Here is a 27656-nt window from a genome sequence, read left to right on the forward strand (position 1 = left end):
AGAATTTTAACGTCGTCTTTTTTTGCATGGATAAATAAAGAAAGAATTTACTTTTTTTCTCTTGTTTAATAAAAATGATTATTTTTTAATAATATTTCTTTATTGTAGAAATTTTTTTTGTTTTTTTTTTTTGCGGGTTTGATCCTAGAATAGGAATATGATTTCTATATTTCATTTTAAATTTCTTTGTATATATTTTTTCGTCTGATTTAAGAACGATTAGACCAGTTTTAATTAAATTTTTAATTTGTTTTAAACTGATTTAACGCCAACCTACATTTTACAATTTTTCTAAGGCCCAAAGTTGTTTTTTTTTTACATTATCCTCTTCAGAATTCATTTTAAGAAAATATTGTATGTACTGCGCGCGCATGCATGTGTGTGTGTGTGTGTGTGTGTGTGTGTGTGAAAGAGGGATTTTACAGTCTTTTGGCCAGCTTAAGCTTTCCATCATCCATGCAGTCTTATCATGTACCCATGTACATGATTATTTTTTTTTTTGAAAAGTCATTTAGATCTTTTTAATTTCATTAGTAGTTATGATGTGTTCTTTCTAACAGAGAGGCATGTTGAATCTGATGTGGTAGATTCCTGGGAAAATTATTTTTCAGGTTACTTAATTTGATGGCTACCAGCTACCAGAAATTCACCATGGGAAGACCTAAAGGTGGAATGGTAGTAGGCTATAAATGGAATGGGCATTATTCTATTTCAGCATCCACAGAAGGAAATTTTGTTGTTCCCTGTTTATTTATCAGGAAATAGTGAAGTAGAATGGGAAAAAGGTTTTTGTGAACTGCAAAATTGGATGGGGGATCATGGGGAAAACAGATGTTGTCTTCTGATAGGGGATTTCAATGTGAGAATTGATAGTGATCAGAGCACACCAGAAGAGTTAGATATAGGTGCCAGGTTAGAGCACACAAGGCACTCTAAAGATATAGTTGCATTTAGAAAGAGTCTAAGATTAATAAAAATGTGCATCTTTTAATTAAATAGTGTTGAATGGAAGGATGGGTGATAATAAAAATGGAGAATATACTTTTATTGGTGGTAGGAGATCATTCCTTAGTTATAGATTTTGACTGTCTCGTTTGATGGATTAGATATAATTAAGGATTTCGTAGTCATTCCAAATGCATTCTCTGCATCATATACCACTACAAATTGAAATTTATGGTGAAATTAATACAGATAGAAATTCTGCCCTTGCTCTCAAAATTACGTTGGTCTAAAAGTGATGATTTAGTTTACACAAATAGGTTGTGAGAATTATGAATAACATTAGGCCCATTACCTTAAAATGCAAACGAGGTGGTTGATGTTTGAATGATTGTATTTATACGGTGGCATCTAATAATTTAAACTGCGATGGCAGAAAAGTACAAGTAGTACTGCTCAAACAAAATTGGTCTGAAGCTAAGTGTAGGAAGGCCAGGGACAGGGTGTTTAGATTACTTAAATTGTACCACATTAACGATTCAGAGGTAGTTAAGAGGGACTATATGGATGCTAATAAAGAGTTCAAAAGGTTGTGCAGGAAGAAGTGTAGCAACCATATATCTGAAATATCTGATAAATTTGGTAACATGAGGGACAGTTTTGGGAATTATTTGTCTTTTAAGATTAAGCCATATATGAGTGCAGGCGATATCAGTCTGGATGTTTGGAATGCTCCAACCAATTAAGATTGGACCAACCAATCTTAAAAGAAGAATTGGCTATAATAATTAAGAAAGTCAAAAACAATAAGGCCCCAGGTATTGATAGAATCCCATTTGAGTTTTATAAACAGGCTCCAGATGAATTTTTATCCCTAGTGCTAAATTTATTCAATTTTATTTTTAATTCGTGTAACATTCCAAACTCCTTTAAGAACTCAGTAATCTTCCCCTTTGACAAAAAAGGATCATTGCAGGAAGTCGGTAACTGTAGAGGTATATCCTTTCTGAGCTCTTTGTTGAAACTATTTACAGGTATCTTATTGCACAGATTAGAAGAGTGGATATCCAGGAATGGGGTTTTAAATTAATACCAGGTTTTTGCAGAGGATACTCTGCAACAGATAATGTTTTTAATCTTTATAGTATAATTAACCTTAAGGTTTGCAAAGAAGGAAAGAATTTTTTTTTATTTTTTATAGATTTAAGGCTGCCTTTGATAACATAGACCGACAAGAATGTTTCTACAAACTCTCCTCCTAGGATTATCTGGTAAGTTTTTAAATTTGGTGCAGGTATTTTATGAAGACACTAAATCTTTTGTCTGGTGTAAAAACAGAGTAACCGATTTGTTTTGTACTTCTTGTGGTGTCAGAGAGGGTTGCTTGCTCTCGCCACTATCATTTGCTCTATTTGTAAATGATTTGCAAGAGGAAATGGGTGAAGGAATATGAATCCGTAACCTGAATATCAGAGCGTTACTCTATGCCAACAACCTAGTTTTGTTAGCATCTGAGCCGAAAACACTTCAGACCATGATCAACAAATTTCATTACTGCAGCAGGTGGAAATTAAATATTAATTTAGATAAGTAAAAAATTGTAGTTTTTAGATGGGGAGGAATACTAAGGGGCTTACCCTTATACAAGATGTACATTTGGAGGCAATCCCATTGATGTAGTAAATAGCTATAAATATTTGGGGGTGATATTTATTTCTCAGCTGCCAATGATCCAGCATTTCAAAGAAAAAACCGCCGTGGTGAAGTCTGCAATGAACAGTTTGTAGAAAAGTTTTTTTTTAAAGATAATATACCATTATCTTTATCTAGTAATACCTTGTGTCTGGTGCATAGGGTGGAATTTCACAGTCCATTCTCTCAATTGGATCATGATCTCGGAATGTATAATTACATTAACAACAGAAACTAGGCGTTTTATGAATATTATTTTTAAAGCAAGAAATGGCATCCTTTCCTCTCAATTCTAATCCCAGTAGGGAATTGAATGACAGGATATGCTCATTATGTAATACCAGTGAGGAGGAAAATATTGTTCATTTTGTAGGTAAATGTCCTATTTTATCAGAAATTATGGCATGGGAAAGGCACACTAACAGAGGAAGGTGTAGTAGTTGGGCTGTTAAATGGAAGTGACTGGAGAATTCTAGCGAAATATTTGAATGAAGCATTAGCCCGTAGGAAAAGATTGATAACGGAATTTAACTTTTAACTAATTTTTGTACAATATTATAAATTTTTTTTTTCATTTTATTACCACTGCATGCCCATTGTATGAATATTGCATAAAATGGTCAAAGATGAGGGGGGAAAAGGAGGAATGTTTTATTTTGTATGTAAAAAATACAAAGTATAAGTAATTTTATAATAAGTAATAATGGGTAATTTAGTAATTTCTAACTTTTTGCCGACTGAGCAGACAACCTTATGGTCATGTCCACGTTTGGAAGAAAGTGTTTTCAGTTTGTTTATTGTTATATTATTAGTAATGAGTATATTATGTTGTGTTTCTTTTTTAAATCGAATGTAATTTTTTTTTTGTCTTTTCAGGTTGAATGCATTTTTTTGTTAGAAATAAACACAGTATTATTATTACGAGGGCAAGCCAAAAAGAAAAGTGGAATTCAAAAAATCAATATATTTATTTGTACTTACATAAATGATACATGCATTATTTTTCAACAAATCCTTTCCTACTTCTATGCACTTAGTCCATCTTTTAAATTCCTTCCTGGAAGAAAGTTTTCGGTCTGGTGTGCAGAAAATGTTTCACAGCTTCTATGGGCTCTTCATCAGACTCATGATTCCCTTGTAACTCTTCTTGTAATGGACCAAAAAGATGAAAATCACTTGGAGCCAGGTCTGGACTGCATGGAGGGTGGTCTTGAAGAGAAAGCACTGTTTTTTGGCCGTATGAGGTCAAGCTTTATCCTGAAGCAAAATCATGCCCTTAGAAAGTTTACCGTGTCTTATGGATTTGATATTTTGCTTCAGTAAACATAGTAGCTCACAGTAGTTGTCACTGTTTACTGACTGACCTTTAGGTGTGAAGTAAACCAAAAGTGAACCTTCCATATCCAGAATATCATCATCACCTTTCCTGCAGACATGTGAGTTTTGAACTTTTTTGCTGTGGGAGATGAAGAATGTTTACACACTAAATTTTGTCGCTTACTCTTGGGTTCAAAGTGATGAACTCATGTCTCATCAACGATTATTATTCACTTAAGAAATGAGTCTCTTTCAATTTCGTAACGTTTCAAAAGCATCTGGAAAATTTTCAAATGATTCTATTTATGGATGCCGGACAATTAATGTGAAACCCAGCAAACACAGACTCTTTAAAAGTTTAAAGGATCGTGGATTATTGAAAATACTGAGCCATGGCTTATATTCAACTCATTTGCAATGTCAACTGTAATTCATCAATTACCGAGAATCATTTCTTTAACCACTTCAATACTGTCATTAGTCTTTGAAGTAGAAGGCCTACCATGTGCTGTTCATCACAGAGAGAAATCCTACCACTTTTAAAGCGAGTAATTCATTCATGGATCTTGCTTCCACTTAAACAACTCTCTCCATATTGCTGCTGTATTTGATAAAATACTCTGCTGGTTTCATCCCTTCTGAACTAAGGAAACGTATCACTGCTTGCATTTCTTCCTTGGTGCAATCAGACAAAGGAGCACTCATTTTAAAAAGACTTTTTAAACACAATTACAAATAGCTAACGGCAAAACAAAACTTTCAATGAATAGCTGATACAGGTTATGAGTTATAGCAGAACAATATTTGCTGGCATACATGGCAGGAGTGGTAGGGAGACAAGATTCCCCTTTATTTTTTGACTTTCATTGTAAACTAAGCTAAATAAATACATTACAAATGAATTCATGAATATTTATTATGAACAATGATAAAATATTAATTTTTTTCAAGTAAAAATGTACATAGTATATATGTATAAAGTAAAAATGGTTTTAATAACCAATAAAAAAAAAAGATCATACATTGCTGCCTATTAAATTAGATTACAAGTCACATTTTACCTTTTAAATTGATTACATCATGTCAAACAATAAAGCAGTAATATGCAATTGCACTCTGTTCTCAACCGCATCAATGTTGGAAATGATCATAGAATAGTCACATCTAAAGCGGGAATAAATTTTAGAAAAGAAGATGAAAAATTGATAAAAACCTCCAGAAAAAGAAAATACACTGAAAAGCTATTAGAAAATAAGAGCTGTTTTGAGCTTAATCTATCGAATTGTTTCTCTCTGTTGCAATATTTGGAAGATATAGACATATAAAAACACAATGAAGGAATTGTCAACAGTATATTTGATTCAGCTAAGTCAACAGTACCATCAGACAAACATCGTTGTCAAAAATCTCAATTGAAACTATTAGTCCGATGAATAAAACGATGATTCAGGAAATTTTTGTTATTAATAAATTGGAATATGTTGAACTCTGTAAGATCGTAAGGAAGTGCAACCAGGAAGAAATGCATCAGTTTAACATGAAACTAGTGCAAAAGATGCTGGAAGAAGGTAAGAGAGCAAAATGTAAACCGGTGAATAAACAAATTTTTGGCTTAAAATGAGAAGATGATTTCTTATGCAGAACACATTAGGAAATATTAGAAATAACTGAAAAATTTTATTTTAATTCATAAAAGGACCAAAATCTGCCAAAATTAAGAGTTTCCTGTGGAAGAAGCACCACATGTTTTAGTAGAAGAAATACAGGATACAAAATCAATGAAAAACAGGAAAGCTTCAGGAACGGAGAACATTAATGCTGAGATCCTGAAAGCTGTGGTAAAACATTGCACTCAGCACTTGAAAAAATTGGTTGCACTTGAGGCAGTTAAGATGCTTCAAAAACCAAAAGATCCTGAAACTGCTGAAACGATTCTTCTACATAAGGACTCAGGAAGACCTGAAAAATTATCGCCCAATAAGCCTCCTCTTAGTTATCTAAAAGGTTTTCACCAAGACAATAGCCAAAACAATGCTAAAAACTCTGAATGAATTACAACCAAAGGAGCAAGCAGGCTTCAGAAGTGGTTTTAGCACAATGGATCACATCCAGGTTGTTCATAAAGTCATAGAAATACACAGTATACTATGCCCCTACGTATGTATGGCTTTTATTAACTATGACAAGGCATTGGTGTAAACACAGTTTACATAAAATTGCAACAATTGATATATGAAGAAGCAAAAGCTATCATCCGTACAAACAAGTAGAAATAATTGTACAAAAAGATGTACAACAAGGCACCACTACATCACTCATGCTCTTCTCAGTCTGCCTTGATATTCAACAAGTTTGCCAAGGAAATAAAGAGTTTTGTCTTTGGAGAAGATCTAGAACAGATAGATCACTACATATATCTTGGCCAATGAAAAAATTGAATGACAAGTTAAGCTTGGGTGGCAGGCATTTCAGAGACTTAGCATCATTTTCAAGAATAAACTCCCCTTTTCCTTAAAAAGAAAGTTTTCGATCGATGCATCCTTCCAGTTCTTTGGTAGTGAAACTCTGACATTAACTGTTCAATCACTTCAGAAGAAACTGCGGGTAGCACAAAGAAATATGGAATGATGTGTCCTTGGAGTTACCAGATGGGATACAAAGACCTGTAAATGAATCCAAGAACATACGAAAGCGCATATCATGAAAGTTAAATAATTAAAATTGGGGTAGACAAGCCATGAAACAAGAACTAATGGCAGATGGACTAAAGCAGCACTTCAATATGGATACCGCTAGATGTTAAACACTCATGAAAAAGACCAAAGGCTCATTGGATTGATGATAATTTAATCGGACCAAATTAACATAAGATCAAAGAAGACCATATTAGTTGGAAACATGCTAAAGAGATTTTTCTCTTGCGGTGGCTGATAACAATGATATATTTCATAATGATGATATGCATACATATATCTAAATTAATGAAAGACTAAACAGAATTTGAAAATTACGACTTGCTTAAAAGTCGGTATCCTTGATAACATAAAACATATACACGAATATCTGAATGCAGTCTTCACTATTTGATAAAAATACTAAAAACAGTCGTTAAGTATCTGACACTAGGCTTTATTTATAACAGTGCACAATATTTTTGCAGCAAATAAACATATAAAATTAAAATGTAGATATAAAATTAATTTCCACCTAACACATTCTGATAAAGCAGAGATGTACGTGAAAAGTATTAAACACAATGAAATAAATAATGTAATTAATGGAAAAATGAATTTTTATAAATGTTCATATTTCATATATTATTACAGTTCAAGATTTAACACAGATTAATTATCTATTCTTCAAGTTACTACAGGTATAAGACTCACTAATAGCCAATTTGAGAGATCAATTTTAGTTATGTGAAAAATAATAAACATATCAAAGATTTAAAACCTAAAGCTTCTACATAATTAAATAATGATATCTTAAATGGAAATTTCATCCTTATTTTAAATTATTTTATTATAAAGAATTTGAAAATTATTTTCTGTGTTAAAATTAAAACCGAAGAATTAAAAAAAAAAAACTAGGTAAAACTAATTACAAAAATATAAACATATATAAATGCAAACATAAAAAACAATCACAACAGAACATCTACTAAGAATTATATATAATTTACCCTTCCAATAAGTGGTTTATTTCCAGTAAAATCCTTCATTAAAATGTCTTGAGCTATGACATCATCATATGGTGGGTAAGTACCATTTGGTTCCCCACCACTCATACCAGGATATATGCAGCAGGTGGCTAACTTCACTCTTATTGGCTACCCTCGGACAGTACTGGTCACGCGATGGTACAACAATTCAAATACAACCGTAAATGTGCGTACGTGTGTGTGTATTGCGGTCGAATAACAAAGTTAATATCCCTAATATATTTCTTATATAGACGTTCGATATAATTAAATTAAATCAAGATTTGTCGATCATTTTATATCTCTATTATTACATTTTATTTAAAATAATAATTAATCTCCCTTAATTTTAATATTTTTTAAAAAAATATTACGATTAAATTTATCAGTTTTGTAAAGTAATTTACAAAAAAAATATTACATAATAACAGATAAAATTTTTCCAGTTTTATTTACAATTCGACCTCGTAATCTTTATTAATGCTATTCCTAACACGTATTAATACCTAATACATTTTTATATTTATTTATTTATTTGTATGGGCAATAGACCCACATTCAGTTCGTCACTTACTTTTATTTCAAATTTTAATAAAGCGTAAAAAAAGCCAATTCTGACCGAAGTTTGAACATAGAACTTTCTGTCTACCTGTACTACCTACAATTCTGGTGTCTTTTGCCAATGTTTTACGCACAATTTTTACTCTTTATTCTCGTAAATACAAGTTTAAAATTATAATTTATCACCGATAAATTTCAAGCATTTTAAAATACGAAATTTAATATTTCAGAAACGAATAAAAGTGAATTACAAAATACCGTAAGAATTTGGTACGAAATTATATACTTATTTAGAGAATACGATTATCAAAATAAGAGTCGCTCTTGGAAAGTAATAAAACATCACAATAACTATCATCACCCCGTTTCTTAAACCTCACTCTGTCCCAGACAGCGCGAAAATTCTCTAACACTCACTCTCTCTCTCTCTCTCATTCTCTCTGTGTGTACGTGTGCGCGCGTAAATTTTGAGGGGTATAAAGCTCATTTAATTTCTTACCGAAGATGCACTATAGTGGATAATAATTTCGTTATCGGATCTAACTTCTCAAGGGCGCTTTCAATTTCCAACCTCCACGATATTTATTTTATTTATTAGTTATGTTAAATATTATAAGGAATAAATATAGTCAAATCAAATTTAATTCGAATCTCTGACATATTTTTTTATGTACGTGTATCGATTCTATGAAATTATTTCATAAGTACAAAAATTATACTTCTCACTGTAAAAGGAGAGTAATCCCGTCTAAATTTTTTAAACGTTCAAGTTGATCGTCGCATCGAATTTACAAACTTTAAATAGACTTTTAGTGAAGAAATTATTTTATCATAAATGATGTTTTTAAAAAGATAATTTTATAAAATGTAAACTATACACTTTATATTTTAATTTGTGTAATTAAATATATATGTATACACACATAAGATTATTTAGGAGGAAAGAGAAATAATTTGGGAACCGATTTTAGAGCTTGAAATTAAAAAGAAGGGTTCGTACAACGATACGTCCGAAAACAGTTTGTAATCGAGTTACAGCTAGCAAATTCTTTAAGAAAAATTAGGAAGAAGCCGTTTCCCATTAAATACTTTACCTAGCTAATATATGTTGTCGCGTAACAAGGTACTAACCTACTGAAACTGAAATGATGTTCAGTCGTACAAATGACACCTTCACTTCTTTCACCTCAACGAAGGCTGTATATACCGAACATCATTACTATCAGAGAAAGCAATTCTTATTGGTACCTCCTATACCAGAGACGGTTTATAATTATCACAATCGCAAAAAAGAATGCGACAAATTAATGGATTCTTTCTTCAGGGCAAAATACAAGGTAGCGGGTGGCTAAAATTCCTCACCGAATGTTTGAGCATCCACTTCGCTTAGAAAATATGTGCTGTTTCTGATAATCGTATATCGAGGCCGATATTTTTTTTTAACCGGACCGTCAATACAGAAGCGTACCGTACAATTTAAAAATAATCGTATATTCGGTTAACAGATCGTGAAAAATAGTACGCCTTTATTCAACAAGACGGAGCAACTTGTTACATATCAAACTATTAGCTTGTAGTCGTTCGTGCGGTTTTTACAGAAGAACGAACCGTCAGCAGAGACTGTTGATTTGGTGGTTTTCGGATTCCTCACTTTGTTTAGTTGCGATTTTTTCCTTAGCAGGTATTTGAAGAGAAGAGTAGGGTTTCCGAATCAATCTCCCGCAATATCGATGAGCTGAAAGCGAACGTTCGATAGAAATCAATGCCGTTGACAACAACGTGCAAAACGCTGTTGTCAATGTTCCTGCGACGCCTGACGCTAATTCAAGTGACGCTCAGTATCATCGCTTGGAAGATTTTTTATAAATATAAAACATATATTACAAAAATTCATAATATATCACCACCGACAAATGTTTTTCAGCGATTCATCTCAAAGCTACCACAAAAAATTTTAATAAATAAAAATTACCTCTAAAATGTTTTCTCTCTATTTTCTTTTTATATGCTCGATTTTGATCATTATGCAGTTATTTCAACGAGTATTAAGTTATTTACTTTTTTATCTATATTACTAGCCGGGCCTTACTGTGTTCATTATCCTTCTTGTGACAAATAACAATCAAAATCTTTTCAATTTTTAAAAACGATCACTGTATTGTAATCTCTGCAGAGCAACAGTACAGGATTCTAAACTTTGAATGATCTGAAGTATACGGGTTTCAAAATAGTCGGTTTCTATCTTAAAAATAGTGGTTGTAGTCGGTTACCTGTCCTTCGTACGGTTAAAAAAATATTTCCATGCGAGAAACTTGCAAACTTTTGGAGGGAGGAAAAGAAATTAAAAAGGACCTGATCCGGTTGTTACCGTAAGTTAGTTAATCCGCCACAATCTTGAAACGGTGAAACAATTCCTGATGGCAATAATCATATGTTCTTTCCAGTTACAAAACTTATGTTGATGCTACATTTCAGAAAAGTCGGTTTAGTAGTTTTTTGCGTGAAAGAGTAACAGACTCTCAGAAACCGCTAGATTTTTATATACGGTATAATAGATTTTAAGTTAACTTTGTTTTTTTATTCTTTTAGAAAGATCGCTTTAACTTTTTAAAATTTTTAAACTTTTTAGAACAGCATTAATTTATATACAGAGCGATTCAGTAGTAAAGGAGACAATTTGGGAACCGATTTCTAGATCTTGAAATAAAGAACTTCATATACTAACATATGTCCGAAAACGCTTGTTTGTCCAGTTACGGTTAGCGTAAATTTCGCGCGGATTTCAGTTCCCCGGTGAAATGAGGTCGTACTGAAATTTTTAAGGGGGTCATAAAAGAAGTATAAATTTGACGAGTTCTTATGATTTTCACCTGAAAAATCGAATAAAGCAGGTCCCAATATTCTATCTCCCGTAGATTTTACGATAACCACCGTAAAACAGAAAAATTCAGTGACGAAAAACACGTTTTTTAAGGTTTGAAGTACAATAACTTTGTTAAACGACTGAAAAATGCGTAAATTTGATTAAGAAAACGTGTAGAGAACTTAATTTTGAGAAAATTGATGAAATGAAGTCTACGAAAAACAAAAAAAATTCAACTTTTATTACTAAAAACAAAACGGAACAAAATTTAACAGAAAACAACGAATGAATTTATGAAAATTAAAAACAACTTTTTAGCGTAATAAATTTAGATCGCAAACAACAAATTGATTTGTAGAATTTAATAATCTTCGTGAGAGCAGCACACTTCGCAGCACTCTTTTTTCATCTGAACGGCAACCGTTACAAGCTGATGAAAAGAAAAAATTCTTCACGTAGTAAAGTTTAGTTCCAAAACGAGCACGGGAAGAATTTCTACGCTACTCGACATTCTACAAAGTACAGTACGGAGGACATTACACGCTCAAGGACTGAATCCTTGTCACGTCCAGAAAATACAACACTTCCAGCTTGGGTGACCGTGCCGGACGAGTTTTTTCAGCGGGTTAACATAATTACTTTTAAAACTCATTCGTACTATTTTCGGACGAAGCTACTTGTATCCGTAAGGCGTAAACAACACGTGAAATTCACATCGGTGGTGTGAAGAAAACCACACGCTCCAGTCGGATCAAATTTCCAGCCGTAATTTTCGGTGAACGTTTGATGCGGCACGATCGACAAAAAATTAGGCCCTTTCTTACTAGAACGTGTCACGGGGAGAAATTTTTGGGGTGGAATTTTCCAACATTTATTTTAAATTTAAAAAAATATATAAACCACAGTGAGTATTTTTTTAAAAAAGTAAATTAAAATTATTTTATTTTTTCAAAGGTTAAACATATTTTACTAAAAAAAAGAAAACTGTTGTTTTTATTTTTACAAATCCTTAAAGTTTTTTTCCATAGAGTATATTACAACGATTTTTTTCAGAATTAAACGCTCTACAAGTTTGTTTAACAAAGTTATTCTACTTCAAACCTAAAAAAAAATGTGCTTTTCGTTACTGAACTTTTCTGTTCTACGCTGGATATCGTGAAAATAAGGGATGATAGTTCTGTTTTTTTTTTATTCTATTTTTCAGGTCAAAAACATCAATTTTACCCCTTATATAACGCCTTAAAAATTTCAGTATGACTTATTTCACCGGGGTACTGAAATCCGAGCGAAATCTATGCTAGCCGTAACTTTACAAAGAAGCGTTTTCGGACATATGTTTGTATGTGAACTTTTTCCTTTATTTCAAAATCTAGAATCGGTTCCCAAATTATTTCCCTTTCCTCCTAAATCACCCTGTATTTACGATAAATAAAATAGAACTGATAGTTACCGTTTATTTAATGTTCCATTTCGGACAAACCTCAAATCAGGTGACTTTATTATTAATATAAAAGTACACGTTAAAACAATCGCACGCGCGCGCATAGAAATTTGATATCAAATAAATATTTAAAATTAAATAAATAAAATGAATGAAGATTGTAACAACGGAAAAATAACTGCTCCCCCTGTTACACTGAAAGTCGTGGGTTGAATTGCCGCCAAGTTATGGTAAACGTATAACAAAACAATCAAAACGTAGTTAATAGCTGAACCGACTTATAAGTGAAAAATAAAATTAATTACTCGATTTTCGTAGCCAAGCGGTAGCGGTCTCGGCCGTTCATTCAGAGTACTGGGTTCTAATCCCGGCCAGACACGGTATTTTTCATACGCTACAAATTTCCATTTTCTCGTTCCCGCTTTAGAAGTTTCTTTGTAAGCTTCTGCGGTGAATTAATTCGTCGATCGAAAAAAAAAATAAATGAACGATAAACATTGTATAGATAGATAGATGGTAACAGCGACCGATTCAGTCATCATGCACGGCTATCAGGAAGTTATTACGTCTAATGTTTGACGTAGCAGAACTGCGGTTCAAATTTAGTTTCTCTAGAGAGATATTCAACATTTATAGTGAATCAATGTAGATGTTGATCATATGATAAAAAATGTCACACCCTTACCGTGAATCGAACTGACTATATATAAAATAAAAGCTAGACACCACCGCACTACACTATTTGATTGTTCTGTCGCCTAAAGTTATTCATCTACTTTCAATCGAGACGTGAAAGTAAAAGATACCTCTATAAATGTTTCTTTTGGGGTTTAATTAAGTTAATAAATAATTTTTTTTTTATTCCGATTAGTGTAGAATAATATATTATATAAGAGTATATAATACTCGGGAACGCGTAAATACGCTTTTTCATTAATAAAAAAAAGGAACTGTCCCGGAATTTGTGCAGATGGATCAAGGGAAACCGTGGTAAAACCTTAATCAGGTCGGCATGACAAATTTCACTATCGATTAAAAAATAAAGTTAGGTTCGATTAAAGTCCATAAATATAAAAACAGATTAAATAATATCGAGATAACTAAATTAAGCGACTAAATATATAATAATTCACAATTCAAAAGGCGTTAATGAAAATTATTTATATTTGTTTACACGGTTAACAGGATACAGGAAATTGAGTGTTTTTTTACTTTTTAATCGGTATAATTTAAAATTTTATCGACACAGTAATATTGTTTATGTAGAATGAAATAATTTAATTGTTTTTAAATAAACAACCGATTTTTTTTGAAACGGTTCAGTAACGGAAGCATAATGCGGGAAATGAACACATCTTTTGTCTTTTAACCCGTGATTTCTCAGAAACTACTAAAAATACAGTTCTCAAACCAATTTCTTTCGATTTTTCACTTCAGATTTCATAAAGTAAAGAAAAACCATCGCGTTTACTCTTTTATTTGGATCTACAGTCTGGCTGAATTTTACCAAACTGGCAAGAATTAAGGCAAAACATTTTACCTTACCAGACAAGACTTATTAATTTTACCTGGCCAGCCAACTATTTGAATGTAAGCATATCTAAATTTCAATTGAAGAAACATATTTTATGCTTGAGGTTTTTTTTTGTAATTTCAAGTAATCCTCATTACAGCTATATATATATATATATATATATATATATATATATATTTTTTTTAATTATAAATAATCTAAAGCAGTATAATTTGATAAAGGGGAGATCGACTAGGAAACAAAATGTTTTACTAAGAAATTTGATTTTTTCCTCGATATACTTTCAATACTGCATAATTTTTATAGTAAAAACGTAATTTGACAAAGGGGTTCAAATCTGACTCAAATTTTATTACTCGATATTTAAAAATATTTCGCGATTGTACTTTAAATATCAATGGCGTATTTGAAATAAAAATCAGTCAAGAGGAAATCTGGGGAAGTTATGCAACCGTTTACTAGTTTTGATTTTACTCAAAAAAAAAAAAAAAAATTACAAAAATATATAAATAAAATATAATTTTTTATAGAAATAGAATAAAATAAGTGGACTGTGAATTTTTTATTCTGTAGTCTTCAATTAGCCATTATTTCTAATTCTGATGCACGGCTTACACACACAACTTAATTTAAAATATTTATTATTTTATTTAAATATATTTATTCCTTTACTTAATTCAATGATTCTAACTAAAGCGCGCGCGCGCATACCGTATTTAATTCGCGCAGGTGTGACGGTACTAGAGGCAACAATCGGCACTAACTAATGTATTTCACAAGTTACAGAACAAATTTCGCTTATACCGTCGGAAGATTGTTGCAGCTGTGAGGCTTAACACACCAGGTAGTTAATTAACCGTGCGATCGAATTCGCGACCCGGCCAGTCCGAATTATTTTTTTTACTCTTTTAAATATTATTTAATTTTACCGCTCACCTTTGACGTCACAATATTCTCGTATAGCAGTAGTTTAAAGCATTTATTGGGGTGGAGGTGTGCGATTTCGCAAATATTTTTATTTTTAAAAAAAATATGACTTTAATTAGGTGAAATCTCGAGATACTGAGGGTGCCCTTGCTCTACAGCCTCGCCCCCTTAAGTTTTTAAGTTTAAAATTTAACGCATCAACGCCCCATATATAGAAATAAACTGACCATCTTTGGTCAAAATCGGTCCGGTTGATCTGGTCGAAGATTTAAAGGCCAACACCGAACTCTCACACTCGTACATACGAACATTAACATTCGGAAAATTTACATCCTGTTTTTTTGGATTCCGTAGATGCGAAAACGTCAAGATCCGGCAAAAATCGCATATGCCCAAATTGGACAGATTACGATACTTTTTCCTTCTAGAACTACAGCTCTATTATTGCGTTATTTAGACGGGAAAGTAGAAGAACCGCTCAAGATTTTCCTGGATAGATCAAGGGAAATCATGATAAATACATAACCGTGATAAATTCATGACAATGAGTGTCACAAAATATTTAATTACATGAAAAAAAAAAATTAAAATCAGTTAAAAATTGTATTAATACTAAAAAATAAACACAACCTCAGGCGATTTAGTACAATTTATTAACACAGCATCAAATTGTATTTACTATATATAACCTATCAGCCAAAATGTTCCGTTGAATCGCTTAAAACTTTACTTTAAATTTACTGTAGAGATATCCTTCGTAAGTTAGATCCACGTGTGGATGTATGTTGCGTATGGAAAAATTATGCAAACCATAGAAATATGATTTTACTCGCAAATAAATATACATACAGAGTCTTTATATAAGAACTGTTTGATTTCAAGTACGATTTAAACGGCATTATATTTAAGGTAGTAAATATAATTAAATTATAACTTACTTACTGTACATTAGTGTCTATCCTTAACGGGTAGATTCTGAAGTTTTTCTTGGTGTACTTCGATATATGTACCCTTCGTTGCCCTGCAAATGTCCAGACGGTAATCCGGCTCTTCCCACGTACTCGTCAGGATGTCGAGTGTAATGTATGCTACCGTCGTACTGCAACAACCCTCTTCTGTAGATGGTTGATGTTGCGGATTTTTTTTCCGAATAATGGTTTTTACATGCCCTCCCAAAAAGAAATCTAATGGGGTTTAGGTTCCTTGGTGGCCGTGCGATCTGCCCTCCTCTTCCATTCCGTTTGTTTTGAAACCGATGTATAATGCAGCACGGACACGGTTGCTGTAATACGGCGGAGCGCCATCTAGCCGATAGAAAATTAGTATTTGAGCTAAATTTCAACTTTTAGTGGTTAATGGGGTCACATTAATTCGGCATTAAGCAGGTAATGAAAAAAAAACTACAAAAAATAAAATTATAAATAAATATTTATTTTTATTATTATTTTAGGTGAGAATAATGATATCAAAGATTAAATTCCACGGAAAACTAAACGAACTGTTCCGGCATTTGCCCTATTGTATCAAGGGAAACCGTGGCAAAACCTTGATAAGAACAGCCTAACAGTATTTATGTCTGTGATACATTTCACATTACAGGCTTATAACATAGTAAAAACAACTTATACATTACGATAATATTACAATTTTAATTATAATAAATCTTTATGATTTATAAATTTCTTCCACATCTGATGATATCCATCCTTTTTCCCTGCAAAAAGAAATAAAAATTATATAATAATAACAACAATCTACAATCTCTTATCGATAAAATATATCGAAAGGTTTTCACCTGTTACACCCGTCTTCAGAAGAATATAAAAAGAATGGAATGAAAAAACACATTATGTGTCACGGTGGTTCATTACAAGCACGAGTATATTACTTCAATTCTAACGATCGATTATGAATACATTTTTGATACAATATTAAAAAAGGCTTATATAATATAAGGAAAATTACAATGAATGCAATCGATATATGGATTAACAGAATTAAAAGTTCTTTGAACAATAAACTCAAACATAGAAATTTACAATTACGTAATCTATTCTGATCGGTTCCTGCGTACTGATATTTGTCATATATATGTATTTCTGGGGTTTGCAACAAAAAAAAAAGCATCAGTTATTTTCCAGTTATAAATAAATCAAAAAAATTATTGTGCTTTAATGAGAAAATATCGTTTACTATGATTAATTTACAAAATGTATGAACAGAATTGTCCCTTTCATACAAGTGACGTAAACAAACAAATCGTTTTCAATTCTAGATGAGGGAGATTAAAATTTAATGAATCAATTTTTATTTTTTAACTAATTTTTATTGTGCTACCTCGTTAGGCTACCTAATTATGGCATATAGACCTGCAGTCCAGTCTTTGGAACTGTTGCTAATTGCATCTTAGTTCTTAGTTAGCAGTCATTTTACTGTTAAAGTTAAATATTTAAAACTTATATTCAGGTATAAAATAGATAATAGCGTAGATAGAGCTATTAGTCCCTAGTCAAATGTACGTAGACTACTCTCGCATCGATTTAAAATACCAAATTTGGCCTTATAATTGGTAAAATAAAATAAAGTTAAAAGAAGTCAGGGACCTCCTTTTATGACTAGACTAATTTAGTGTAACAACTCTTCTTTTAGCTGCGCGATTACCATTGCGGTCGATGTCTATACACAGTTATGGTCACAAGCAAGAATTTAGCCATCGAAAGGATCTACCTTCACAAAAAATAGACTTTGTTGGCTGTAGTTGAATGAATCCACAGATTCCCGTGCTTTCAATCCAGCAGTATGGCTTACGCCATAAAGGCTCACCGTTAATGACAGATCATTTTTCCTCTTGGCTTTGAAGTTTCAAGATGTTACTTTAGCATCCAAGAAAGTTTATTTAAATGAGTTAATTAAATCTTGTATTCTGATCAGTTAATAATAATATATTTTATACGTTATATACATCGTATATCTGTTCCGCTAGATTCCAAAAAGAGTGTTATAGTTATGATACCAAAGAAAGCAGGAGCAGATAAATGTGAGGAATACAGAAAAATTACCTTAACTAGTCACAAATCAAAAATCTTAAATAGAATTCTTGCATAAGAATTGAAAGGAGAGTGGAAGAAGTGTTAGGAGAAGACCAGTTTGGTTTCAGGAAAAGTATAGGGACAAGGGAAGCAATTTTAGGGCTCAGATTAACAGTAGAAGGAAGATTAAAGAAAAACAAACCTGCATACGTGGCATTTATAGTCTTGGAAAAGGCATTTGATAACGTAGACTGGAATAAAATGTTCTGCATTTTAAAAAATTTAGGTTTCAATTACAGAGATAGAAGAACAATTGCTAACATTTATAGGAACCAAACAGCAACAGTAATAATTGAAGAAATTAAGAAAGAAACCGTAATAAACATTACGTAAGGGAGTTCGACAAGGATGTTCCCTATTCTGTTACTTTTTAATCTTTACATAGAACTAGCAGTTAATGATGTTAAAGAACAATTTAGATCCGGAGTAACAGTACAAGCTGAAAAGATAAAGATGCTACAATTTTTTGATGATATGCTAATTATGGCCGAGAGTAAAAAATATTTAGAAGAAACAATGAACGATTTGGAAGAAGTTTTACGCAAGAACTAGCGCATGAACATAACAAGAGCAAAACAAAAGTAATTAAATGTAGTAGAAATAATGTAGATGGACCACTGAATATAAAAATAGGAAGAGTAAGATTATGGACGTAGCAGAATTTTGTTATCTGGAAAGTAGAATTACTAAAGATGGACAAAGCGGGAGCGATATAAAATGCCGAATAGCACAGGCGAAACGAGCCTACATTCAGAAACATAATTTGTTTACATCAAAAATTAATTTAAATCAAAGATTTTTGAAAGTGTATGTTTGGAGTATAGCTTTATATGGAAGTGAAACTTGAACAATCGGAGTACCTGAAAAGAAAGGTTTTTACTAGATTTTAGAATCAGATGGGTGGATAAGTGACAAATGAAAAGGTGTTGCAACAAATTGATGAAGAAAGAAGCATTTGGAAAAATTTAATTAAAAGAAGAGACTATATTAATTATGAGAATATAAGACTATATTAAGAGGCCTTTTTTTTTCCTAAGAAATTCCATAGGGCTTTCGAACAGTATAAGACTTCAGGCAAACTAATGTTCTTTAGCGTGTTAATTTCACTTTTTTGAGCGAATATAATATTCATGATGCTTGTATCATAGAATTATATAATCCAGCAGAAGTAAATTGACATGAATGGGTGAGATCATAGGTGGTTCTGTTACTTAATTTGTGTTAAGTTAATGTGTAGCATTAAGTATCTTCTAAATAACTATATTAAAAATGACTATGTAAAGGCAATCATTATTTTTAAAAAAATACTTTTCAATGTTTATTCATTGTAATGAAATTATTTTCATGAAGACGCTTTTTTAGATAAAACATTGTCCAGTAAGATACAACTCTGAATGAATTCTTAAATGTAGTATATTGTTTGTTTTGAAGAAGCCACTTTTATTGTAGTTTAAAAAAAGTTATAGTAAAGAAAAGTTTTATAGTTTTAAAAAAGTTACAAGTCTTAGGAATTCTTGAGAAAAATTGTTGATTTTTTGATAAAGTTATTTTATTTGGCTTCTTAAGCCGGATGAAATTATAAAGTGAATCTGCCGAAGAACTTTTTTTGCCATTCCTGATAAATTTGGTAATTACAGTCGTTCAGTTAGGAAATTTCAGTGTATAAATGTGTGAATCCAATTGTCAATGCAAAAAGATGTGAACTAATAAATAAAATAACGTGCAGAATCAATAGCCAAGAATGTTATAACAGATTGATTCAGTTTTGTTTTGATAAGCTAGACTACATTTCAAACGTTATAGCATATCCTGCTATTTTTATTTCGTTTTGTTTGCAATTAGACCTTCAAAGGATCACCAGGCGTAGTCCAGAGTTCTTTCTTTTCCAAATTGTTTCATTTTTCCCTAAACTTTTCTCTCCTTTCTTTGGTACAATCACAGTGTTTCATTTTCTGTTTCTTTGGAAATGTAGATTCAATCCACTAGTTTTCTGAAAGAATTCATCACAAATTATTTCTTTGGAAATATTTAATAATTTGCGTTCTTCAGTTGAGAATTTCAATCGATCCTCATTGAAAACTTGCTTATTTGATTTTCCTTTTTTTCAAAAAAAAGTTACATACTTGTTTTATTAATTTAGTTTCCATCCATTTCGTTCAAGTGACCGTAAGATTTGAGTTCTTTTTATAATTTCATGACTTTTCAAAATTTGTTTAATTTATAAATATCATCTCAATATCTTTGAGTTGTCGCAGTAGAGTTTTCTTAAAATAATTTTTTGGACAATTACTAGATTTTCCTAAGTAATTCTGTATGCCTTCCGTACTAGGTAAAACCATGGTTTTATAGTGTTTTTGATTTTTAATAGGAATTTTTTATTTTATGTTTCTTTAAGATGAAAGCCACTTTTCATTGTTTGTTTTCTGGAGATTATTATTTTTTTTCTAATATATTTAAGTAATGATTTTACCTAAGCGTTTCAACTTTTTGACTCTTTTGATTGATTCTTCTGAAATTTTCATGATTTGCATCTACTTTTATTATTCGAATCCATTATATTAAATTTATAGCTTGATTATTTTGTTTGCATGTTTTTCTGATTCTTGAAATTTAATTCTCCCATCTAAAGTTTTTTCCAAAGTTACCATATCAACTAATGGTAAAATGTAAACATTTAGATGTTTACTTTTGTATTTTTTTTTTACAAGTATTTGTATTTTCATATTCTGTTCTTCAATCGATTTTTCCAGAGCAAAATTGAACGATGTGAGAGACCATCACCTTGTCTTACTGTCATTTTTATTTGAATGGGTTTGAAAATTCAACCTTAAATTTTTACTTTTGAGTATGTTTATTTTATAATGCTTTAGAATTATTGACAAATTATTTCAATATTTTAACTAGAGCTTCTATTGAATCATATGCCTTTAATAATTTTAGAAATATAAATATTAATTCCGGATCTCTAATTTTTTGGTATGATTATTATAATCATTTTATAATTATTATTTTTTTTGTTGCAAAAACAAGTGTTTTAAATTTTTACATTATTTATTCTCAAACTATCTATGGTGGAAATATGTGAATCTTTTAAAACTAAGCTCTATCAAACCAGCTGATATTTTAAATTTAACATTTTCAATTTTTATCTTCAGTAAATAAGTTTTTTATTGGCATTTAAAATTAACTCTGGTACTACTTTTTCTATCTAAAGGAAAAAAATCAGATTTTTAGATTTTCTCATTTTTTACAACCAGACAAAGTGACAATCGCTTCTGAAAACAGTAACAATTCTCAAAAATACTTTTTTTTTTAAATCAAAAATATTCCATGTAAGTATAAGTATATTCCAACTAGTAGTATTTCAGTTACAATAAATAGACTTCAATTTAGAATTATTTAGGCAAATTTAAGTGAAACTTATGAAAAATCTATATTTTTGTTTTCCTTTTAAAAAACTCATATTTTATTTTTGGTTAATTGAAACCCAACCGCTAAAGAACATCAGTATCCACGATCTAGTACAAATCCACATAAAAATAACCGGCTTTACTAGGACTTGACCGCTGGAACTCTTGAATTCCAAATCAACTGATTTGGGAAGATGCGTTCACCACCAAACACAAAATAATTATCGTGTTATATTTTCATTAGTTTTATTCATACTGTACAATCCACAGTAATAGTAGCATTATATTATGAACTTTATAGACTTAACAAAGTAAATTATTATACTGGACGAGACATAAAATAAAAACACAAATATCAGAATTGATAAATTATTAATTTTATTATAATAATCAAACTAAATGTTATCAAAATTTTATCAAATACAATCGTAATACATTACAGTACTGAAAAACAGTTCAAAGGAATAACATAAACAGTAGTAAATATAATAAAATATTAAAATGGAAATAATAACAATAAAAAATTGAAACTAAATGTAAACTAGCCTAAATGTACTTACGGTAGATTTCATCAAAACAAGGAGTTAAATTAAGAGCCGGTTGTGAAGGACACAATGGACAATAATATTGGGATTCTTTTTTGTTTACACATTTTTTGCATGCTCACTCGAAATTCATCGGTTTCCATTTGCTGTGAAATATGAATTGGGGTCTTGCCAATGCCTCTATTAACTGCTTGTTCCAGCCTTATTTACTATCGGTTAATACAGATTAATGCACTCTGTATAAGAACCAGTGAGCCACAAGCCGTGTCACATGGCCTCACAGATAGATTTAAGGTGAGCTGCACGTGGTAATCATTATGTTAATATTATTTCGCTGTTATTATTTTCATTAAGAATACTTGTATCAATGCCAAACATAACTTCATTTAAGCCACCATAAAACAAGAACAGTCATTCAGTAATTACAAGAGATGTGTTTATAAAAGTATTTATAAATGTATATTTTTATTATGGATATATTTTTAATTTTTATTTGTTTTCTTTTCTTTTTTTTTACAGATAATGACTGCACCTGCAAATAATACTTTTATTAATGAAGCTCTGCCTCTTAATAAAGATATTAAATTAGAGACTGAACAAGAAAATGTAGCAGAAATGACATGCTTTTTTTTACCACCCCACGTGACTGAAACTGATAAATCATCTGAGCATGTAAGGTTTTTTTTTTATGTTTGGCCATCTGAGGACTATTAAGCAATATTTTGCATTAATTTCTCATTCTTTGTGTTTTTCTGGTTTTTTGTTTATTCTTCTGTTTGAAATCTTTAACATTTTTCTATAATGTACTATCGCCTTCAAATATTTTCATTTCATTTGAAACCACTGAAATCTATTGTTGATTTCCATTATTTTTGCTGTAAATGTGGTAGAAGATCGGTTTTGTGAGGGTTAAAAATGATTTTGCTCATCTTTTTCAGGTGGATATTGGCATTTTCTTGGTTTCATTGTATTCGTAATTTCCATTTATATTCTTGTATTCTTATTGGTCATAGGACTTTTCTCAAGTTTTTACCTTCTTTTATTCTGTTGGACTAAGTTGTCTGTTTTTAAACTGAATATGCATCTGATGTAAACAGGTGCATCTCTACTTTTTACTACTTGATTATTTTAGTATCTGATTTAGGCATCTTCTGAAATATTCTTTTTGTTGAAGATATCTTTTGTTAGTTGGTAGGCTTATTTTAATATTCTCATTCGTGCTTGATTGGCTTTTTTATCTAAACCATTAATTTGGGTTATTTCTCCCATATATTTAAATTTGTTGAATTTATTGATTTTCCCATATTTTGTTATTTTGGAACTTTAGGGAATCTTGGATGGTTATGAATTCTGTCTTTTTGGTAAATGTTTTTAGCCATAGTCTGCGATTAATTAGATCTAATTTGAAGTCCTTTTGAAAGGATTTTGTACGTCATAGGTAAGAGGTTAATCCTTTTGTAGTTATTTACTTCTGGTATCATTTCCATATTTGTGTAATGGATGTATTAATGGAATTTTTTTGAGTTTTCCATATCTCTTTCTTAAGTTTTTTCTTTGCTGTTTGCATGATTCTTTTGTAATTCTGCTGCAATCAAGCCATCACCTGTTACCTTGTTTATTTTCTTGATGAGTTTGTCTATTTTTATTTCCTTATGTGTTTTTGATTTGTCAGTTCATATTGCTGAATTTTGGAATTGAAATCTTACCTTAGGTTCCTCGTAGTTTAATAGTTTTTCAAAGTACTTGCTAGAATTTTGTTGCTGTCTTTAGCATTTTTAACATTTAAATTTGGATGTTAATATTTAACAAAAGAAAGGTTTTTGTGATTTTCTCATGTAAAACCTTGCACATTAAAGTCTTCTAATAATAATAATAATATAACAGTCGCTGATCTGTTAATGTGTGTTGTAAGTCAATTAGAGTTGCAATTTATTTTTATTTTATAAATTATACAAATAATCATAAACATATTTAATTTGTAGCATTCATATTTTGTTTTGTATTACAGGATTTAGTACAGCTGAAAGAGGAACCGCTAGATGTTATTAATGGTGATATTGAAAAAGATCCTTTAGCAATTGAAGAGACCAACTTGGTTAAATTAGAAAATTTTAAAGTTGAAAATGAAAGTGTCACCTTAAAAAAGGTAAAAACTAATTCAGTTTTTAAAAGAATAGTATAATATTGTGAATAAACTTACTTCTCAGATGGCTCAGCAGCACAATATAAAAATCGTAAAAATTTTGTGAATTTAATGTATGATGAGGATGACTTTGGTCCAGGGGCAGAATGGCATTCGTTTGCCACATCACATTAAAAAGTGCATTTGTTGGTTTTGGTGAAGTTTACAATGCCCATAGCAAGATCAAGTAACAACAGTCACTCAGCTTTATTATTAGGCTTGGTCAAATATTAAAAATATGGATTTCATATTTGTTTCAAATGAAAAGTATTTAGCAAAACGATGGCAATCTAAGGTACTCAGAAGTTGCGTGCTTTTTTACCAGTCAGGAAAACAAAAATTATTTCCAGAAATGAAGAATATGAACAACTTAAAGCTTTGCACGAAAGAGAAGTTGGTTTTCCTCAAATTTATGATATAAAAGGTTTTGTCTTGTGCATTATAATGGTGCTTTGTGGTTAGTTTGTGTATTATCTAGAAAAGAATCAACAAAAGAAGCGGAAGTAAGTTTTCCTCACTTTCAAGGTCCATCTCCTTTTTATGTTTTTCCAGCACACAGTGATATTTTAATATTACCTTGACAGGAAATACTAACAGAAGTTAATCCGTAAACTGTTTCTGGACATAGATACAGATTATCTGAAAAGGAAATTACTTGGGCAAATGAAAAACTTCATTTGGTATTTCAAATAACCAAATAAACACTTTTAAAATTTAACTCGATACTAGAATGTTCTTGGTATAATTTTTAAGTAGCAATAATTAAAAGCCAATGAAAATATCAGATTACATTTATTAAATCATTATAAAAAATTTAATTATTTAGAAGCATTACTTTGAAAAATTAATTAGTACGTTACCATTCTCTCTTTTTCTGATTAGGTTCTGGAATCGCTGCAAGATATTTCTTCAGAGGATGATATATATGAATATAAATGGAGTTTAGTCTTGTACAGTCTCAGGTCGACCATTCCTGAGATAGGCAGTTAATTGTAACCCAATACCAATATCCTTAATCTAGTAAAATTCAAATCTGTATAAAAGTACATATCTGTACTGCCTTTACTAGGATTTGAACCTTACAGATTTGAATACTAGATCATTAATAACTGTTTTCCTTTTGCGGTTGAGTTTCAAGTATAACCAGACATCTTAGGAATGGTTGACCTGAGATTGTACATGACTAAATTTCATTTACGTTCATACATATAATCCTCTGAAGTAATACGTTACATTCCAAAGACTAATTAGAAAAAGTCAGTACATTAGCGTTAATCAATACATAAGTGCTGTTGATTTATTTTATGAAAATATTGTTAAAATTAATATAAACTAAATATATTTATTTAAAATAACTGCTACTGGAGTGAAACTGTTAATTTAAGAATTTATAAAACTTTAATTTGAAATTCTTATTGATTTGCCTTACTTTATGTATACTGTGTAAGATTTTAAGATTGTCAAAATGTACAAATCACGAATGCCGTAACTGTAATTATTTAAAGATCTGCTTTATTATATTTTAATTATTAGTCATACAGATATTATTCATATTATTGTATCTCTTCTATTAGAAGAGATAAGTCTTGAGAATTATATTTTATACATAATTATGTTTTATACTTGTGTTTTTATGATCACTTAAAAATGTTAGAGATTTATTGTTTTACATATAATTATTAACTTAATTTCACTTAAAATCAAAATGATTTTCAACATCATTTTGACTTAATTAACATTTATTGCAGTCTTCTTATAAAACTAATTACTAATTTTTAAAAAAGTAAATTTTGCAAAACATTGACACATTTTGTTTTTTATCTCCTGATCCCAAAGCAGTCCTCGTTTCAAATCTTTTCAACTGCTTCATAGTATAATGCCAAATAGCATATATATATTAACAAATAAAGGCTGGTTTTTCTGTTATTCAAGGTCAAACGTGGTGACACTTAAATCATAATTTATGAAAATATATTTTTGTATATCATACGAAAGAGCATCAAATAAGCTTTAAAATGAGAACAAGTTTATCATTCTACCTTAGTAAATAGCAAACTTATGTTGTTGAACTAACACTACTACCATGAGTCAAAATTTGCCATTTTCCGGCAAATGTGAAGAACTGTAAAAACGAAACAGTTATGAGAGATCTGAAATTCAGTATTTTCTCATAACTCTATCAACAGTTAATTCATACAAAGTGTGGTAACTGTGGTAAATATATTAGATGTTTTACAAGTATTTTACTGGTTTTCCCACAGAAAACCTTGCACATTACACTCGCCTAATAATAATGTAACTGTGACTGCATCGTTAATGTGTATGGTGAGTGAATTAGAGATACATTTATTTTTATTTTATAAATTATACAAATAATCATAAACATATTTACTTTATAGCATTCATACTTTGTTTTTTATTACAGGAAGTAGATTTAGAACAACTGAAAGAGCAATCGCTAGATGTTATTAATGGTGATCTTGAAAAAGATCCATTAAGCAATTGAAGACACAAATGTGGTTAAATTACAAAATTTAAAAACGGCTATTATATAATATACTGTACATATCATTCTAATATTTAATTTGTAACACCCTATGGAAAAAATACACAGAAAAAAAAATGTATTGCAGTAATATTAAAATAAAATTTTGAATATATGCACATTGTAAGAAAAAAACCAGTAATGCGGTACAAAAAATGCAATGTGTAGAAATTTGTTTTTGTAATTAGTTTAACAAAGGCCTACATATGTATATGTTTTTGCTAAATGAATTGAAAAAATTCATTAAAAAATCCAGTAAAATAAAGATTTATAAAAAAAAGTCGTTTTGAAGCAAAGATTTATTTGAATAGTGTTTAAATTTTTCATATAACAGTTTTTTTTAAAAATTATCTAGTTTGAATTTAAGCAGTCCAGTTAGACCAGGAAAATTGGTGCTCCACTGTCCATTATCTTTCCATTATTATTACCTAATGTGTAAATTTTGGATTACATACAGTTTATTTCTTAATCTCTCTCTCCCCCTCTCCCTCTCCTCCCCACTCACTCTCTCCCGCGCGCGCGCGCGCGTGTGTGTGTGTGTGTGTGTGTGTGTGTGTGTGTGTGTATTTATCCAGCAGGCTGGTCTAGTGGTTATCTTCTTGTAAATTCGTTTTTAAAGCTGATGTTCAAAGTCAAAGGTTATCAGGTTCAAACCTACTAAATGTTAGTTGCTTTTATACGGATTTAAAAACTAAACCGTGCATACTGATGTGCTTTGGTGGCACCTTATTTCTCAGGAATGGTAGGCCTGAGTACATAATTACACATTGTTTACGTATCATGCTGATCCAATTGGACCATGGTGACGTTACTTTGTTGTTCATTTTATTGCAACGCACACATTAAGAAAATAAAACTCATATTTGTAATAGTTTTTGTAAATTCCATAGATAGTAAATTCATATAAA

General features: G+C 30.7%; 1 protein-coding gene across 1 annotated transcript; it reads left to right on the forward strand.

The window, feature by feature from the left end:
* Positions 1 to 694: 694 nt before the first annotated feature.
* LOC142325721 (uncharacterized) lies at positions 695 to 27003 on the forward strand. Its single transcript, XM_075367753.1, has 5 exons — positions 695 to 912; positions 1977 to 2103; positions 22541 to 22693; positions 24030 to 24167; positions 26629 to 27003. Exons 1-5 carry the CDS (start codon positions 695 to 697, stop codon positions 26707 to 26709), a joined length of 717 nt encoding a protein of 238 aa, XP_075223868.1. The 3' UTR covers positions 26710 to 27003.
* The last annotated feature ends 653 nt before the right edge of the window (positions 27004 to 27656 follow it).

This window comes from Lycorma delicatula, chromosome 5, assembly GCF_047948215.1.
Source record: "Lycorma delicatula isolate Av1 chromosome 5, ASM4794821v1, whole genome shotgun sequence".
Lineage (NCBI taxonomy): Eukaryota > Metazoa > Arthropoda > Insecta > Hemiptera > Fulgoridae > Lycorma > Lycorma delicatula.

What these genes read in the sequence shown, in the direction of transcription:
- LOC142325721 (XM_075367753.1), top strand. Translation starts at nt 695, where the DNA reads ATGGGCATTATTCTATTTCAGCATCCACAGAAGGAAATTTTGTTGTTC. An exon ending in GAGTTAGATATAGGTGCCAG is followed by an intron (nt 913 to 1,976) that starts GTTAGAGCACAC and finishes AACTATTTACAG; the next exon opens with GTATCTTATTGCACAGATTA. An exon ending in AAAGTGTCACCTTAAAAAAG is followed by an intron (nt 24,168 to 26,628) that starts GTAAAAACTAAT and finishes TTTTTATTACAG; the next exon opens with GAAGTAGATTTAGAACAACT.